The sequence below is a fragment of the Oryctolagus cuniculus genome, chromosome 13, assembly GCF_051225735.1.
Source record: "Oryctolagus cuniculus isolate XC-2025 breed Fujian yellow rabbit chromosome 13, ASM5122573v1, whole genome shotgun sequence".
Classification (NCBI taxonomy): domain Eukaryota; kingdom Metazoa; phylum Chordata; class Mammalia; order Lagomorpha; family Leporidae; genus Oryctolagus; species Oryctolagus cuniculus.
Window position 1 is genome coordinate 105,032,016 of NC_142879.1, and position 17,698 is coordinate 105,049,713.

Below are 17,698 nucleotides of genomic sequence, written 5' to 3' on the forward strand. Positions count from 1 at the left end.
TAAAGTATTACAACTGAAGTGGAGCTCTGCTTATCACTTTTATGCAAAAGAAGGGTAAATTTTATTACCAAATATAATAATTAGAAACATGTTCTTTAGTAAAGAACAAACATGCCCCTCCAAAATTTAAACTTGTAACTTTTTGAAAATTCTGACATCATTATCAAATGCCCTATTTCTTTCCTTTCCTTGTTGTTATTTAATGAGAAATGATGACAAAACAATGAAGACATAATGAGGCTATCAGTGAGGTATCTGCCCATCCATCCATGGGAGATAATTCACTTTACAATATATCCAAAAAAGGATGCTTATTGGATTTAAGGATTTCCTTGAACCCAAGGAGTTTGGCCTCAGGGTTATTCCTAACACAGACAGGCTCAGGGCACGTTTGGAGATTTTAGTCTCTTATTCTGCAACTTGTCTGAGGTATCTCCTGTCAATGGACTTCTGTCCTGGAATTCTGGCTCTCCAATTAAAGTAACCTCTAGTTCTAGAGATCCTTAACCACCAGGCTTGACATTTTTTGAAATGTCCATAGACACAGAAAGCAAGCAGGCATTCTGTTTACCTGTCTGCTGTCCTCTATATTAGCAAAGGGCCCAAAATAAGTATCAGATGTTAAGAGCATTATTTCCTTGTAAGCCATAAAACTGAGGAAGTACACAGTAATTTTCTTGTTAATGTCTAAATCAAAACACAATTCTATCAGATGCTCTCAAATAAAAACATTTGAAGTCTAACAAGTACCTAGATACTGACAAGATAATGTTTTCTAATAGTTTCAGTCAGAGGATCAGTATAGAATATTCAGTATGACAGTGGCCATGAAGTATGCCTCTCCTCCTAATGGCCACTGAAAGCTCAGTCTATTGCAGATTCTAAGAGGTTATATACCATTTCAAATTATAAAACTACAGTATTACCTTCTCCTTCTCTGATAATATAAATGCACCAGCCACTGGGCAATAAAAGGCCATATGATAGCAAAAGTTAATGCACCAGGAGAGATCTCGAAGGGCCACCAAGATGGTCTCTGAGAAAATAAAAAAGCTTGTTACCTTTCTATAAAAGATTACATACATAAGCTGGAAAACATACATAGGTCACAATTTTGAAAATACAAAACTACTAATAAATCTCCCCCTTGCTAATGGGAGAGAGAGGCCCTGCATCTGAGAGCTGCATGTACACGCAGACTTTTAGACTTACACAATCACAGAGCCAATCTTTTGTCATTTTTTGGTCAACACTCTCCGGGACAGATTTCATTCAGAACGCTTTAAGATCTCATTTACTGCGAATATACTGTCACACTCTGAAATCCTTACACTTAGGTTTAAGAAAACTTCCTTACCTGTGAGGAGGGCTGAACGCTGCTCTGCAGTTCTGATGATTTTGCCTAAAAATACAAATGAAAGTGATTTAGCTTTCATAAAATGAAAACTGACATTTTTCTATTTCCTCTTTTATTTTTTTAAAAAAAAAAGCTGAAATATTTGCTTATTCTCTGTTATTCCACTAATTATGCTATTAGCCAAAACCCATCACGACTATAGGACAAGGCCCCTAAAATTGTAAACTCAACAAATACCTTTGAAATCTTATATTTTCTAGACCCAGTTATACAAAATTATCAAACTAAAAACTCAAATCAATTTAAACTCTTATGTCTTTTATATTAGGTTACCTCACCAGCTTTTCTTAATGGATTCCTTAGTTTCCATACAAACTACCAATTTACAAACGCATCTGAGAACAGCTTTATTAATTAAAACAAAAAGACTTTGTAAACAATATCCAAAGATCCATTTTGGAAGTTCTTCACAAGCTATATCAGAAGAGGTTTAGAACAGACATAAGAAATGATCTTTTGGGGCAGGTGTTGTGGATCAGCAGGTTAAACCACTGCTTGAGATGCCCACATTCCACATTGAAGTGCCTGGTTCAAGTCCAGGCTACTGTGTGCTTCCAACTCATCTTCTTACTAATGCAGTGGAAGATGGTCCAAGCACTTGGGTCCCTGCCACCCATGAGGGTGACCTGGATGAAATTCATGACTCCTGGCTTTGGTCTGGTCCAGCCTGGAATGTTGTAGGCATTTGGGGAGTGGACCACAGGATGGCAAATCTCTCTCTCTCCATGTTTCTGTCACTCTACCTTTTAAATAAATAAATCTTAAAAAAATACATATGATCGATAAGTGTTAAGTTTTAAAATGAGAGGTAGTCAAAAACTACCCAGAAACATTTTCAGACCAATTATGAAACTCATCCAACGACAAGATTGTTATGCTAGTTACTAGAAGCTTATTACTCTATAAGTTGAGAAAAATTGTATGAAGATTACTGAGATCATTCACTCATTCAATAAATATCTCTATTTTTTTCAATAAATATCTCTATTTACCAGTCACTTTTCTGGGCCAGAGATACAGGAGAGAGCACAATGACAAAAATCTCTGCCCTAATGGAGCTTACACTCTAGTGGAAGGGTAGACATAATAACAAATAATGCAGTAAAATATTCAGTGTGTCAGATGGTGATGTGTGCTATACAAAAAAGTAAAAACAAAAAGAAAGATGAGACATGTCATCATCTTTCTAAGGCTTGCAAGCAACTGGAAACAGAGTGGACGGGAAAGGCTCAGAATTATGGCTAACTAGACAACCAGATTTCTTTCTGTACAGAAGGAGCAGTACGTTTAAAGACCCAGGCTGGGAGGGAAACTGCCCGCAAGTTCAAGGAACAGTTAGAGGCCAGTGGGCTGGGTAGAGCTGTGAAAACAGCAGGGAACTCTTAACTCTTCTCTGGCTTTAAAATTTCAACTGTAGGGGCCAACACTGTGGCATGTGGGTAAACTGTCTCCTGCTGTACTGGCATTCCATATGGGTGCCGGTTCCAGTCCCAGCTGCTCCCCTTCCCATCAAGCTCTCTGCTATGGCCTGGGAAAGCAATAGAGGATGGCCCAAATCCTTGGGCTCCTGCACCCACGTGGAAGACCTGGAAGAAGCTCCTGGCTTCGGGTCGGCCCAGCTCCAGCTGTTGCGGCCATTTAGGGAGTAAATCAGCAGATGGAAGACCCATCCCTCCTTCCCTCTCTCGCTCTCTGTAACTCTGCGTTTCAAATAAAGTCTTTTTAAGATTTACTCATTTATTTATTTATTTATTTGAAAGGCAGAGAGAGAAGCAGAGAGAGAGAGAGACAGGTCTTCCATCCGCTGGTTCACTCCCCAGATGGCCGCAAAAGACAGAGCTGCACTGATCTGAAGCCAGAGCCAGGAGCTTCTTCCAGGTCTCCCACGTGGGAACGGGGGCCCAAGAACTAGAGCCATCCTTTGCTGCTTTCCCAGGCACATAAGCAGGGAGCTGGAACGCAAGTGGAGCAGCAGAGACTTGAACCAGTGCCCATACGGGATGCCAGCACTGCAGGCCAGGGCTTTAACCCACTGTACCATAGCACCAGCCCCAATAAATAAATCTTTTTTTAAAAATTTCAAGTGTAAAAGCAATGTAACTTAATGTATTACCCAATCAGTACTTTTTAAAAGAATTCAACACAGAAGACAATGCTAACTGTAAAACAATGACTGCCTAATGACAAATTTTAATGATGTTGGGATTGGTAAAGGTTAAGTCCCTGAAAACCCATTTAGCAGCAGTTATCTTTCTGGGTTTGTTTGTTTGAATTTACTTCAAAGGTAGAGAAAGGAAGGGGGGTGGGGAGAGAGAATCTTTTATCCACTGATTCACTCCCCAAATGGCTGCAATGGACTGGGCTATGTCAGGCTGAAGCCAGTAGCCCAGAGCTACCTCTGGGTTTTCCATGTGAGTGCAGGGGCCCAGCTGCTCCACTAGAAGCCATCTACTGCTGCCTTCCCAGGCCATTCACAGGAGCTGGATCAGAACTGGAGCAGCAGAGACATGAACTGGTGTCCACATGGGATGCTGGCATCACTGGCAGTAGCTTCACCCACTAAGCCACAACACCAGCCCCCATCCAGTTATGTTTCTAATACAAAGTGCCCAAGTGCTACCTCCAACATAGTACCACTAATTTTACACTATGAAAATTTTCTAGCAGTCCTTAGCTTCTGGGTCAGACTTTTCTGTTTTCCTTTTTTTTTTTTTTTTTTTTTTAAGATTTATTTTTATCTCTTTGAAAAGCAGAGTTTCAGAGAGGGAGAGACAGAAAGAAAGAGATCTTCCATCTATTGGTTCATTCACCAAATGGCTGTAATGTTCCGAGCTCAGCCAGACTGAAGCCAAGAGCCAGGAGTTTCATACAGTCTCCCTCGTACAGGGGCCCAAGCACTTGGGCCATATTCTCCTACCTTTCTAGTTGCATTGGCAGGCAGCTGGATGGGAAATGGAGGAGCTGGGACTCCAACCAGCTCTTATGGGATGACAGCATACCAGGCAGCAACTTAACCCACTGTGCCATAATACTAGTCCCAGGGTCAGTCTTTTCTCACACAATATTTTCAAAATTAGGTCCTTCTTATTACAAGAATCAATGAAAGTTGTGGGAAATCTAATCAACACTTTTGTTATGGCTTGAACAGGACCCAGCTCCCCAAATTCATGAGAAGTTCAAACCCCAAAGTCGCACATTAACAACTGAACTAAGTAAGGGTGGAAAGCTGACCTAATTATGATGTCTAAGAGATGGCCCTGGTGGGAGGTACATAGATCCTGGGGGCCTTGGTCTCAGCAGGTGGTTCTCATGAGAAGGTTGGGTATACAAGCACAGCCTGCCTTCTGTGCCTCTCTGTTTCCTGACTCAACATAGGATTGTTCCTCTGCTTATGCTCTGCCACTGCCACCAGAGAGCAGACTAACGGTGCCACTTGATCTTGAACTGTGAACTTCCAAACTGGGAGCCGAAATAAACCTCTCCCATTGCAAGTCCTACTTTCAAGCATTTTAGTTAAAGCAATGAAAATCGATAAATGTAACAGATTACACACTGCTTTACAGGATCGGCAAGTAGAAGGCAGTAAGACAAATTCAGAAGCTTACCTGGGAAGCAGTTAGTGTTTCCAGTTTATGCAGTCTCTGAAGGACATTCTGCATGTCCTCTTGCAACCTCATGAGCACCAGAGCAATCTGCTCATTGATGCTGCCTCGGGACCCTCTGTCCGAGCCCCAGCGTTCACCGTCACCGCCACTTCCCACTTGCCGACTTTTGGCTCCTTCGCTCAAATGCTGCATCCTATGACCTATTTTAAGAAAGCAAATTCGGCTGGTTTTAAATAATCCCTATAAAAAGTAGAAATAGTGTGTTATATTCATTTTTATCTATTACGTTCAGATCTAAATCTCCAAAGTGGAGTAGAAAAAAATTAAAAAATATATAAAGTAATTTCTTGAGATCACATAAATATATAAACCTTTATTTAAAGAAAAAAATTTTTTGCTTAAGACACAGAGAGAAAGTCCTTCTGATTGAATCCCAACCTGCGGACGGTGTAAGGCCAGTAGCAGCCCCCGGTGCACGAGGCCTGGGTCTTCCCAGAGTCGAATTGCTTGAGAATGCAACCCAAAACAGATGGTAAACTCCATCTAAGGCTAAATACCAGCACAAGACCGAGACCAATAGTCAACAAGTACTGTAAGGGAAGTTCAAAGAACATTGAAGAGAGAGTTCAAGAAAAAAAAAGAAAGAAGAGGCAGAGAGAGAGAAAGGAAAGAGAGAGGGCTTCTCCATCTCTGGTTCCCTCCACTAACGCCTGGATTGCACTAGGCAGAAGCTAGGCATCACAAACTCAATCCTGGTCTCCTTTGTGAGTCTTAGGAATTCAACTATGGGAGCCACTATCTACTGTAAACCATATTAGCAGGAAACAGGAATCTGGAGTCAGAGCCAGGAACTGAACCCAGGCACTCGGATATGTGACACAGCAGTCCTAATCAGCAGCTTAATCATGGTCAAACATCTGCCCTAAATTTCCATTTATATTAATGTAGTCTTAAATTCTTTGGCTAATGTTTTATAAAATACAAGTATATGTTATATATGCATATAATTCACAAATAGTATATATATTTAGAGTGAAGCTCAGAAGTTCTTTACTAATAAGGAAAAAGATTGAAAAAAATTGAAAACCACTATTTTGGAAAAAAGTTACATTAGTGGCCAGCAGTGTGGTATAGCAGGTAAAGCCACTGTCCGTGACACCATCATTCCATATGGGGTCTGATCTGTGTGCCAGCTGCTCCACTTATAATCCAGCTCCCTGCAAATGGCCTTGGAAAAGGAGAAGATAGCCCAAGTCCTTGGGCCCCTGCCAACCATGTGGGCGACCAGATGAAGCTCCAGGCTCCTGCCTTTGGCTTAGCCCAGCTCTGGCCATCTGGGGAGTGAACCAGCAGATGGAAGATCCCATTCTATGTAACTCTGACTTTCAAAATAAATAAGCCTTTAAAAAAGTTTTTTAAAAGTTACATTAAATAGTGATGCTTTTCTCTTGGTCATGGTAAACCTCACAAAGTGGTTTTTTTAAATTAATTTATTTAAAAGTCAAAGTTACACAAAGAGAGAGAGAGAGGCAGAGAGAGAGAGAGAGAGAGGGAGAGAGAGGTCTTCCTTCCACTGGTTCACTCCCCAGTTGGCCGGAGCTGCGCTGATCTGAAGCCAGGAACAAGGAGCCTCTTCCAGGTCCTCCACGTGGGTGCAGGGGCCCAAAGCCCCGGGCCATTCTTCACTGTTTTCCCAGGCTATAGCAGAGAGCCGGATTGGAAGTAGAGCAGCTAGGACACAAACTGGCACCCACATGGGATGCCGACACTGCAGGTAGCGGCCTTACCCACTATGCCACAGCACCAGCCCCACAAAGTGTTTTTAAATTTAAATTTATTTTTAAATTTAAATTTTATTTTTAATTTCTTAGTAGAAATTGCATATACCTCATAGATACTGAATTCTCAGCATTAAGATTTTGCTCTATGTGGGGAGCAACTCGGACTAGACTAAGTTACTGGAATTAAGACTTATTCTATGCATCTGCTCTCCCACAATATGGCACTGGGAGAGGAGTAAACAACTTTTACACAGCTGCCTCCAGTTCAACCAGTAACCTGCAGGAGCTGATCCTGCTCCTGATTGGAGGAGAGCAGCGTACTCGGCGTGTGGGTAGCAGAGTTGGGATTGGTGGAAGAGGACTATAAAGGAGGAGAGAGTAGCCAGCGCCGCGGCTCACTAGGCTAATCCTCCGCCTAGCGGCGCCGGCACACCAGGTTCTAGTCCCGGTTGGGGCGCCGGATTCTGTCCCGGTTGCCCCTCTTCCAGGCCAGCTCTCTGCTATGGCCAGGGAGTGCAGTGGAGGATGGCCCAGGTGCTTGGGCCCTGCACCCCATGGGAGACCAGGAAAAGCACCTGGCTCCTGGCTCCTGCCATCGGATCAGCGCAGCGCAGCGGCCGCGGTGGCCATTGGAGGGTGAACCAACAGCAAAGGAAGACCTTTCTCTCTGTCTCTCTCTCTCACTGTCCACTCTGCCTGTCAAAAAATAAAAAAATAAAAAAATAAAAAAATAAAAAATAAAAAAAAAAAAAAAGGAGGAGAGAGACAACATGCACCAGGGAACATCTATCTGAAGGAACACCTGAGCAGCCCCCGAGAGAGCCGGCCGGTGGTGTGCCGCTCCCCTGTGGAAGTGGGGAAAGTGGCAGGGGGCACCGCCCTTCCACGGAGGTGGAAGGACGGCAGCCAACCCGGGAAGAACCAGCAGCAAACCCGGGAAGGGCCGAGCAGACAAAAGAACAGCGCAGGGTTTAGTGTCGTTCCTCCGCGAAGAGGGGGAGCGACAGCTCTATATCCATCTATTCTTTTTCTATGCAAGTATTTACAAAACTAGTATTGCCCCTAACATGATTTTGTGTCCTGCTTTTAAAATGTCGGGGCCAGCACTGTGGCGCAGTGGGTTAACACCCTGGCCTGAAACGCCGGCAGCCCATATGGGCGCTGGTTCTAGTCCCAGCTGCTCCTCTTCCAATCCAGCTCTCTGCTATGGCCTAGGAAAGCAGTGGAAGATGGTCCAAGTCCTTGGGCCCTGCAACCATGTGGAAGACCCTGAAGAAGCTCCTGGCTCCTGGCTTCGGATCAGCGCAGCTCCGGCCGTTATGGCCATCTGGGGAGTGAACCATCGGACGGAAGACTTCTCTCTCTCTGCCTCTCCTTCTCTCTGTGTAACTCTGACTTTAAAATAAATAAATAAAATCTTTTTTAAAAAAAATCACACTGTCCACATCTACCTGGATCATTAAGCTTTATTCTAAGAAAACTCAAGTGTTATATAAATTCTATATTCAGGCCATTAAGTAATTCACTTAACCATTCTCTACTTTGGGATAATTAGGATGATTCTAAATGTTTGCTATTATTAATAATTTTGCAATGAATGTCTCTACATATAAATTCTTGTCCAACTTATGCTGATTTCTTTAGGACATATTCCAAGAATTACTGGATCAAAGCCTGACAACTTTGCTGAGGTCCACAATGAGTGTTCCCAAGCTATTTTTCAGAAAGGCTGAAACAGTTTTATAAGTAATATATGAAAGGTACACACTGTGTTACCCTACCCTTGTGGAAAAGGAGTATTACAAGTTTTTAAATGTTTTCCAACAGAATGGTTCAGTTCTATTTGTTTTAAAATAGTAGAAAATCGTCTACCTCACTGTACCTCAGTATCCTAGAATCCCACAGCAGCAAGGAGCCCATAGCTGAACTTACATCAAGGAGGCTGGAAGGTTTGCAAACTTAAACCACAAAGAGCAACTGAGCTACCTGATGCTATTTTTAAGACTTAAAAAAATTTATTTATTTATTTATTTGAAAGGCAGAGTTACAGAGAGAGAGGTGGGACCAGCACTGTGGCATAGCGGGTATAGCCACTGCCTGCAGTGGCCAGCATCCCATATGGGTCCCGGTTCGAGTCCTGGCTGCTCCACTTCTGATCCAGCTCCCTGCCAATCTGCCTAGGAAAGCTGTGTAGGATGCCCCAAGTCCTTGGGCCCCTGCCCCTTCGTGGGAAACCTGGAAGTAGCTCCTGGCTCCTGGCTTTGGATTGGCACAGCTCCAACAGTTGTGGCCAATTAGGGAGTGAACCAGCAGATGGAAGACCTCTCTCTTTGCCTCTCCTTCTCTCTTTGTGTAACTCTGACTTTCAAATAAATAAATAAATATTTAAAAAATTAAAAAAAAAAAAAAACAAAACAGAACCAACCAAACTATTCCTATGTTCCTACATTATGGTAACTCCCACATCTACTCAGTCTTCCAATAACTCTGTTTTATGGTCTTCAGAGCACTAGTCACTATTCATTCTTTGGAAAGTCTCTTAATTGTTGGCTCATTCATTGTTGGCTGCTCTTGACTACAATGTAAACTCCAGGGAAGGACTATGTCTCGTTTTCTGTTGCATCGCTAGGATCCAGACCAGAACCTGACAAAGAACAGGTGCTCAATAACATGGTCAAGTCTTGAGGCTAACTAAGCTTACCCTGGAGATCCTGCCCCTTGGAAGGGCCCCAATAACTACTAGAAGTTGTAGGGGGCTGTAGGTTGGGGTTAGGTAGAGCAGTCAGGTTGTGGATGGGGTCTTCTTTATATAGATAATTTTGGTAAACCGAGTTTAGAAAGGGATCTAGGAATATGATAGATGATTTAGTTTAATACCCATAATTTTGTATTCTCTTAAAAAGAGGTCCCTCTGACACTTACACTGGAGGAAGACAAACTATCCCTTTTTGCAGATGACATGAATCTATATATAGGGGATCTAAAACACTACTGGAACTCACAGAAGAGTTTGGTGAAGTTGCAGGATATGAAATCAATACACAAAAATCAACAGCCTTTGCATTCTCAGACAATCCCACGGCTGTGAAAGAACTTTTAAGATCAATCCCATTCTCAATAGCTATAATAAAAATCAAATACCCTGGGGGCCAGCACTGCGGCACAGCAGGTTAAAGCCCTGGCCTGAAGCTCCGGCAGCCCATATGGGGCGCCGGTTCTAGTCCTGGCTGCTCCTCTTCCAATCCAGCTCTCTGCTAAGGCCTGGGAAAGCAACAGAAGGTGGCCCAAGTCCTTGGGCCCCTGCACCCATGTAGGAGACCCGGAAGAAGCTCCTGGCTCCTGGCTTTGGATCAGCACAGCTCTGGCCATTGTGCCATCTAGGGAGTGACCCAGCAGATGGAAGACCTTTCTCTGTCTCTACCTCTCTCTGTAACTATGTCTTTCAAATAAATAAAATAAATCTTTAAAAAAAATCAAATACCCTGGAATAAATTTAACCAAGGATATCAAAGGTCTCTACAATGAGAATTACAAAACATGAAAGAAAGAAATAGAAGATACAAAAAAAATGGAAAAATCCTCCATGTTCATGAATTGGAATCATCAATAACATCAAAATGTCCATACTTCCAAAAGCAATTTACAGATTCAATGCAATACCAATCAAAATACCAAGGTCATTCTTTTCAGATATAGGAAAAAATGATGTTGAAATTCATATGGAAACACAGGAGACCCCAAATAGCTAAAGCAATCTTCATCAAAAACAAAGCTGGAGGCATCACAAGACAAGATTTTAAGACATACTACAGGGCAGTTATCAAAACAGCCTGGTACTGGTACAAAAACAGATGGATAGACCATCAGAACAGAATAGAAATGCCAAAAATCAATCCAAGCACCTACAACCAACTTATATTTGACCAAGGAGCTAAAACCAATCCCTGGAGCAAGGACAGTCTCTCTTCAACAAATGGTACTGGGAAAACTGGATTTCCACATACAGAAGTATAAAGCAAGACCCCTACTTTACACCTTACACAAAAATCCACTCAAAATGGATTAAAGACATAAATCTACGACCCAACACCATCAAATTATTAGAGAACGTTGGGAAAACCCTGCAAGACATCAGCATAGGCAAAGAGTTCTTGGGAAAGACCTCAAAAGCACAAGCAATAAAAGGCAAAATTCACAAATGGGATTTTATCAAATTGAGAAGCTCTGTACTGCAAAAGAAACACTCAGTGAGGAGGCAACATACAGAATGGGAGAAATTATTTGCAGACTATTCAACTGCTAAAGGATTAATAACCAGAATATATAAAGAGATCAAGAAACCAACAACAAAGCAAACAGCCCAATGAAGAAATGGGCAAAGGACTTAAACAGACATTTTTTAAAAGGGAAATTCAAATGGCCAACAGACACATGAAAAAATGATCAGGATCACTAGCCCACAAAGAAATGCAAATCAAAACCACAATGAGGTTTCACCTCACTCCAGTTAGAATGGCTTTCATACAGAAATCAACAAACAAATGATGGTGAGGATGTGAGGAAAAAGGTACCCTAATCCACTGTTGGTGGGAATGTAAACTGGTAAAGCCACTATGGAAGACAGTATAGAGATTCCTCAGAAATCTGAATACAGACCTACCATATGATCCAGCCACCCCACTAGTGGGAATTTACTCAAGGGAAATGAAATCAGCATGTGAAAGAGTTATCTGCACCCCCATGTTTATTGCAGCTCAATTCACAAGAGCTAAGACATGGAATCAACCAAAATGCCCATCAACTGAAGACTGAATAAAGAAATGATGAGATATGTACACTATGGAATACTACACAGCAGCTTAAAAAAATGAAATCCAGTCATTTACAACAAAATGGATGAGTCTGGAAAACATCATACTTAGTGAATAAGCCAGTCTCAAAGGGACAAATATCACATGTTCTCCCTGTACTGTGATAACTAACAGAGCACCTAAAAGGCAATCTGCAGAAGTGAAACTGACACTTTGAGAAGCAATGAGTTGAAAAGCCCCCAATACTGTTGAGGAACAGTTTTGTTTTGTTTTTATACCATTTTTGAATTCTTTAATTAACAGAGTTAAACATACGTGTATAAAGTCAACTGAAAATACATCTCAGTAAAAAAATAAGAGTAGGAATAAGAGAGAGAGGAAAAAGAAGGGCTGGAAGTATGGGTAGGAAGGTAGGCATGGTGGGATGAATCACTTTGTTTCTATAGTTGTGATTATGAAGTTTATGAAGTTTCTAACTGTAAAACTGTATAGTTCTGCATACATTCCTACGGACTTACTTCTATGGGTACAGTTTAAAAACTTGCCATGGAACCCCAAATACCCTTAAGCTGGGTGGTAAAAAATACCATCTAAAGTGTTAAAGTGATCATATGGATAGGATTAAGGGTCAGGTAATAATAACAGATAGAATTAAAAAGGAGTGAATGCTCCAACATGGGAAGCAGTCCACACAGCAGACTCATAGAATGACAATCGCTTTAAATAGCACTCTGACTTCAGAATCAGCTCTTGGGGCATTCTAGTCTTGCTGAAAAATCCATAAGAGCATTTCAGGCATGGAAAGCCAAGACACTAAGGCAAAAAATGTCCTACATGAAGGATCTCAGTAGGTGAGACCCCAGTGGAAAGAAGTGGTCATCAAAGGAGGAAATACTTTTCTCTGAAGGGAGGAGAGAACTTCCACTTGGCTTATGGCCTTGCCTAAATACTGATGGAGTCTGTGGACTCAAAAGGCTTTCATAGCCTAGGCAGCTCATGTCAAGAGCCTCAGGTGATCACTGACATTATACAGAGTGCAACTGTTAAATTAACAACAAGAGTCACTGTGGGCCGGCGCCGCGGCTCACTAGGCTAATCCTCCGTCTTGCGGTGCCGGCACACCGGGTTCTAGTCCCGGTCGGGGCGCTGGATTCTGTCCCGGTTGCCCCTCTTCCAGGCCAGCTCTCTGCTGTGGCCAGGGAGTGCAGTGGAGGATGGCCCAGGTGCTTGGGCCCTGCACCCCATGGGAGACCAGGAAAAGCACCTGGTTCCTGGCTCCTGCCATCGGATCAGCGCGGTGCGCCGGCCATAGCAGCCATTGGAGGGTGAACCAACGGCAAAGGAAGACCTTTCTCTCTGTCTCTCTCTCTCACTGTCCACTCTGCCTGTCAAAAAAAAAAAAAAAAAAAAAAAAAGAGTCACTGTGCACTAACTTCCCATGCAGGATCTCTATCCTCAAAGAGCTGTATTATAACTATGTCTAAGTGCTCCCAAAAGATGTATCATTCTTAGGTGCTTCATTAAATTTAATTAAGCTTCTAAAGTTTTTTATGTTTTGTTTTACCATGAAAATTGCTGAACTCTCTACATGGTATATAGTTGCTGGTCTTTTGTGTATAAAGTTAATCGAAAATCGATCTTAGTGGAGAATGAGACTGGGAATGGGAGGGGGAGGAGGTGGAAGGGTGGAAGAGTGAGTAGGAGGGCAGGTATGGTAGGAAGAATCACTATATTCCTAAAGTTGACTTATAAAATGCATGAAGTTTGTTTTTCTTAAATAAAAGGTTTCTTTGGGGGGAAAATAAATTAAAAAAAAAAGAATGGGGGTGGAAGTTTGGCACAGCAGTTAAGATATCAGCATCCCATTTCAAAGTCCTGGTTTCAAGTCCCAGCTCTGCTTCCCACCCAGCTGCTTCCGGCTAACGGGCACCCTGGGAGGCAGCAAGTGAAAGATCAAGTCGTTGAGTCCCCACCACCCATATGGGAGACACAGAATGAGTTCCAGGCTTCTAGCTTGTGCCTGGCCCTATCCAGCTATTGCAGGTATTAGGGAATGAACTAACAAATATACGATCTCTCCTTTGTATCTCTGCCTTTCAGATAAATAAAAATAATTTTTTAAAAAATTAATAACCAGCCGGCGCCGTGGCTCAATAGGCTAATCCTCCACCTAGCGGCGCCGGCACACCGGGTTCTAGTCCCGGTCGGGGCGCCGGATTCTGTCCCCGTTGCCCCTCTTCCAGGCCAGCTCTCTGCTATGGCCAGGGAGTGCAGTGGAGGATGGCCGGGGTGCTTGGGCCCTGCACCCCATGGGAGACCAGGAAAAGCACCTGGCTCCTGGCTCCTGCCATCGGATCAGCGCGGTGCGCCGGCTGCAGCGGCGGCCATTGGAGGGTGAACCAACGGCAAAAGAAGACCTTTCTCTCTGTCTCTCTCTCTCTCTACTGTCCACTCTGTCAAAAAAAAAAAAAATTAATAACCTGAGGCCAGCGCTGCGGCTCACTTGGCTAATCCTCTGCCTTGTGGCACCGGCACACCGGGTTCTAGTCCCGGTTGGGGCTCCGGTTCTGTCCCAGTTGCTCCTCTTCCAGGCCACCTCTCTGCTGTGGCCCGGGAGTGAAGTGGAGGATGGCCCAAGTGCTTGGGCCCTGCAGCCCATGGGAGACCAGGAGAAGCACCTGGCTCCTGCCTTTGGATCAGCGCGGTGCGCCGGCCGCAGCACACTGGCCACAGCAGCCATTGGAGGGTGAACCAATGGCAAAAGGAAGATCTTTCTCTCTGTCTCTCTCTCTCTCACTGTCCACTCTGCCTGTCAAAAAAAAAAAAATTAATAACCTGCATTTTTTTTGCTGTTTCTAATGTGTTTATAGGTTCTACAAATACTACTTATGTGACAAATTTCCCCTTGTCTCTGCAATTTCCTTTTTAATCTCTGCTTGGATCTCCTATTTCTAAGAGGTTATACTATTTCTTTGGATCAGAAATATTGACTATCTAAAATGTTGCTCTCTTTTCTAAGACATGCATTCTTTCAAAACAGATCTTTTGTCTAAATATGTTCCTCATCCACTCCCCCTACCTTTTTACTTATCTGGAGAATTTCTGCTTAAGTTCCTGGATCTGTTTTGTCAGCTTATTTAAACTGTGACTTGACAGAGGCAGCTCTATCAATTATCAACCTACCTAAATAGTTTCATGCCAAATTTCATTGCCTCATTGGGATGTCTCTCAGATCCTGAGTTGAATGGTTTGATATTAATTCAAGTTGTTTCATGTTTATTTTTATTTTTCTGAAAGGCAGAGAAACAGAGATTTTCTATCTGCTGGTTCTCTCCCAAAATAGCCAGGGCTGGCCCTGGCCAAAGTCAGGAGCCTGGCTTTCAATCTGGGTCTTCCAATGTGTGGTGGGGATCCAAGTACTTTTCGCCATCACCTGCTCCCTCCAATGATATGAATTAGCAGGAAGCTGGATCAGAAGTAGAGGAACAGGACTTGAACCAGCACTTGAAGACAGGACTGGAGTTCCAAGAAGCATCCCGGCTGCTTTGCCAAATGCCCACCCTCACACATGGTGTTTCTGAATTAGGTCCTTCTGATTGGGACTGGCAGTAGGGAAGGAGGCAAGAAGGGGACCTTTTTCTATTCTCTTTTCTTGAATATAGTTAATGCCCTGCCTTGGGGTTTGCTCTCTAGTGAGTAATGTATATATTCAAGTGAGAGAGCCCTTGTGTTTCACATCTCTCTTCCTTAAGAGAAGCTGAAAGGTCTTTGGCAGTCACAAACAATTATCATCCTTGAGCCACTATTCCCCCTTACCTTTCCCAATGTCCTGCTTGTCCAAATTGGAAGTGGCAGATCAAGGGTGAAATCAAACCCCAGTTTCTTCCAGCTCTGGCTTGTCCACAGTGGAAGTAAGCTATTCAATTCCCCTATTGAATTTCTCTCTTTTTTTTTAAGCCTTTTCTGTGTGAGATAATCTGATTAATTCTATCAGATTATTCTTCCTTGTCCAGTTTCTCAATCACAAGTGGAAAAAAAAATAAGTCACCCTGTGGTTATTCTACTTATTTATCCAAAAAGGTTCCAAGAAGACACTACGATTCTTCAAGTTGCTATCACTTCCCACTAAATTGAGAGGATTTTCCAAAATCTTATTAATTCAACTACTCATGGTACTGCTTTCTACAGGGGATGAGGAAGAACTTATATATTTCAAAAATGATCCTTCAGTTTCTTTCTAACTGTCCTATTCCTCTGCTGACACTCTGCAAAGTTTATGGTATAAGAATGAGTTCCTTACCTAGTTTCAGGGTCATTGTCATCTACTTTGATCTTTTTCCTCCTTTTTATTCATTTAATTAGTTCCAGGGGAAGTGTGTTATAACCATACACACACCTGGCTACTTTTCTCTGAAAGCTGCCAGACCTTCTTTTAGCGTACTACTTATAGAGTACTGCCAACATTTATGGAACATGTACCATATTTAGAGCACCAAGAAGTCCTAACAGAGCACTCTTTTAACTAAAGTTAAATGTGAGATACTGGAAAAGATTTCCAAAAGGAGTGTGCTTTAAGTTGAATTTTGAAAGAAGAGGTAGTGAAGTACTAACAAGGAGGAGGCAAAAGCCAGTCCCAAATAAGAGGAAAGGCAAATAGAAAAACACAGTAATGGAGGAGCAAACCAGACATGGACAGGGAAAGACGTCTTTTGCTTATCTGAAGGAGATGCTGAAAGAGAGTGAAAACAGGATGATAGAGTCAGAAACAGCAAAGAACAGGTCAGAATTTTCATAAGAAGCTGACAGATTAGGCGTCACAGGGAGACCACAAAGGCACTGAATACTCATGAACATGAACAGAATATATCGTATCTGACCACACACACACAAAAAGGATTATCCTAATCATTTTGAGAACCTACTGAAATAGTGAGAAAATAAAAAAACAGTCCTAAAAAATAAAGGTCTCTGCAATCAGTGAAAACCTTGGCCTAGGGGCCTGGCATTGTGGCCTTGTGGGTTAAGCCACTGCCTGAAAACTGTTATTCCATATAAGTGCCAGTTCAAATCCCAGTCTCTCTACTCCAATCCAGCTCCCTGCTAATGCACCTGGGAAAAGCCATGGAGGATGGTTCAACTACTTGGGCCCCTTCCAGTCACATGGAAGGAGAGACCCAGATGGAGTTGCAGGCTCATGGCTTCAGCCTAGCCCAGCCCTGGCTGTTGCAGCCACTTGGGGAATGAACCAGTAGATAGAAGCTCTCTCTCTCGCTCACTCTCTCTCTCTCTCTCCTTCTCTCTAACTGCCTTCAAATAAAATCAAAATAAATAGAAAGAAAGAAAGAAAAAAAGAAAGAGAAAGAGAGAGAGAGAGAGAGGAAGGAAGGAAGGAAGGAAGGAAGGAAGGAAGGAAGGAAGGAAGGAAGGAAGGAAGGAAGGAAGGAAGAAAGGAAGGAAACCAACCTAAAAAAACCTTGCCCTGGCTATCAACATCGGAAGGAAGACATGGAAACAGATTTTCAGGTTTATATGTTAGACCAAATGTAGGAAAGGAGAGAGAATGGTGATAATAAAGAAGAAATATAGCCCAAAGTGTCTTGCTTTGGCTGCAGAAGGGTAATAAAGGGAACACTTGAGTATCTAGACTTCTTAGATTACATGAGTATATTCATTATTTTATATCATTTAATGACTAACAGTAAGATTTACCAAACTTTGTTATTAATGATATGATGATCTTTGCTTATTTTTGTTCTTTTTTTTTTAAATTACTTGAAAGAGAAAACAGAAATAGAGACATCTAGCAGAGAGAGACAGAGAGAGAGGTCCTCCATCTGCTGGTTCACTACCCAAACGGCTACAATGGCCAGATCCAGTCTGATCTGAAGCCAGGAGCCAGGAGGTTCCTTTGGGTCTCCCACGCAGGTGCAGGGGCCCAAACCCTTGGGCCATCTTCTACTGCTCTCCAAGGCCATAAGAAGAGGGCTGGATCTGAAGAGGAGAAGCCGGTATACAAATGGCACCCACAAGGGATGCCGGCACTGCAGGTGGAGGCTTAGCCTACTACTCCACAGCACAGGCCCC

The 17,698-nt window shown here is 42.8% G+C and overlaps 1 protein-coding gene across 19 annotated transcripts in view; it reads right to left on the bottom strand.

Annotated features, from left to right (window-relative positions):
• Positions 1 to 17,698, bottom strand: part of ACBD5 (acyl-CoA binding domain containing 5) — a 56,923-nt gene that overhangs the window by 6,175 nt on the left and 33,050 nt on the right. For all 19 annotated transcript variants that reach the window (XM_089311899.1, XM_070056111.2, XM_051820976.3 and 16 more), the window contains 3 exons: positions 5,023 to 5,222; positions 1,358 to 1,402; positions 927 to 1,036 (listed from right to left, as the gene is read on the bottom strand). In XM_089311899.1, coding sequence (XP_089168025.1) covers positions 927 to 1,036; positions 1,358 to 1,402; positions 5,023 to 5,222 — 355 coding nt within the window. The remainder of the gene's footprint in view (positions 1 to 926; positions 1,037 to 1,357; positions 1,403 to 5,022; positions 5,223 to 17,698) is intronic.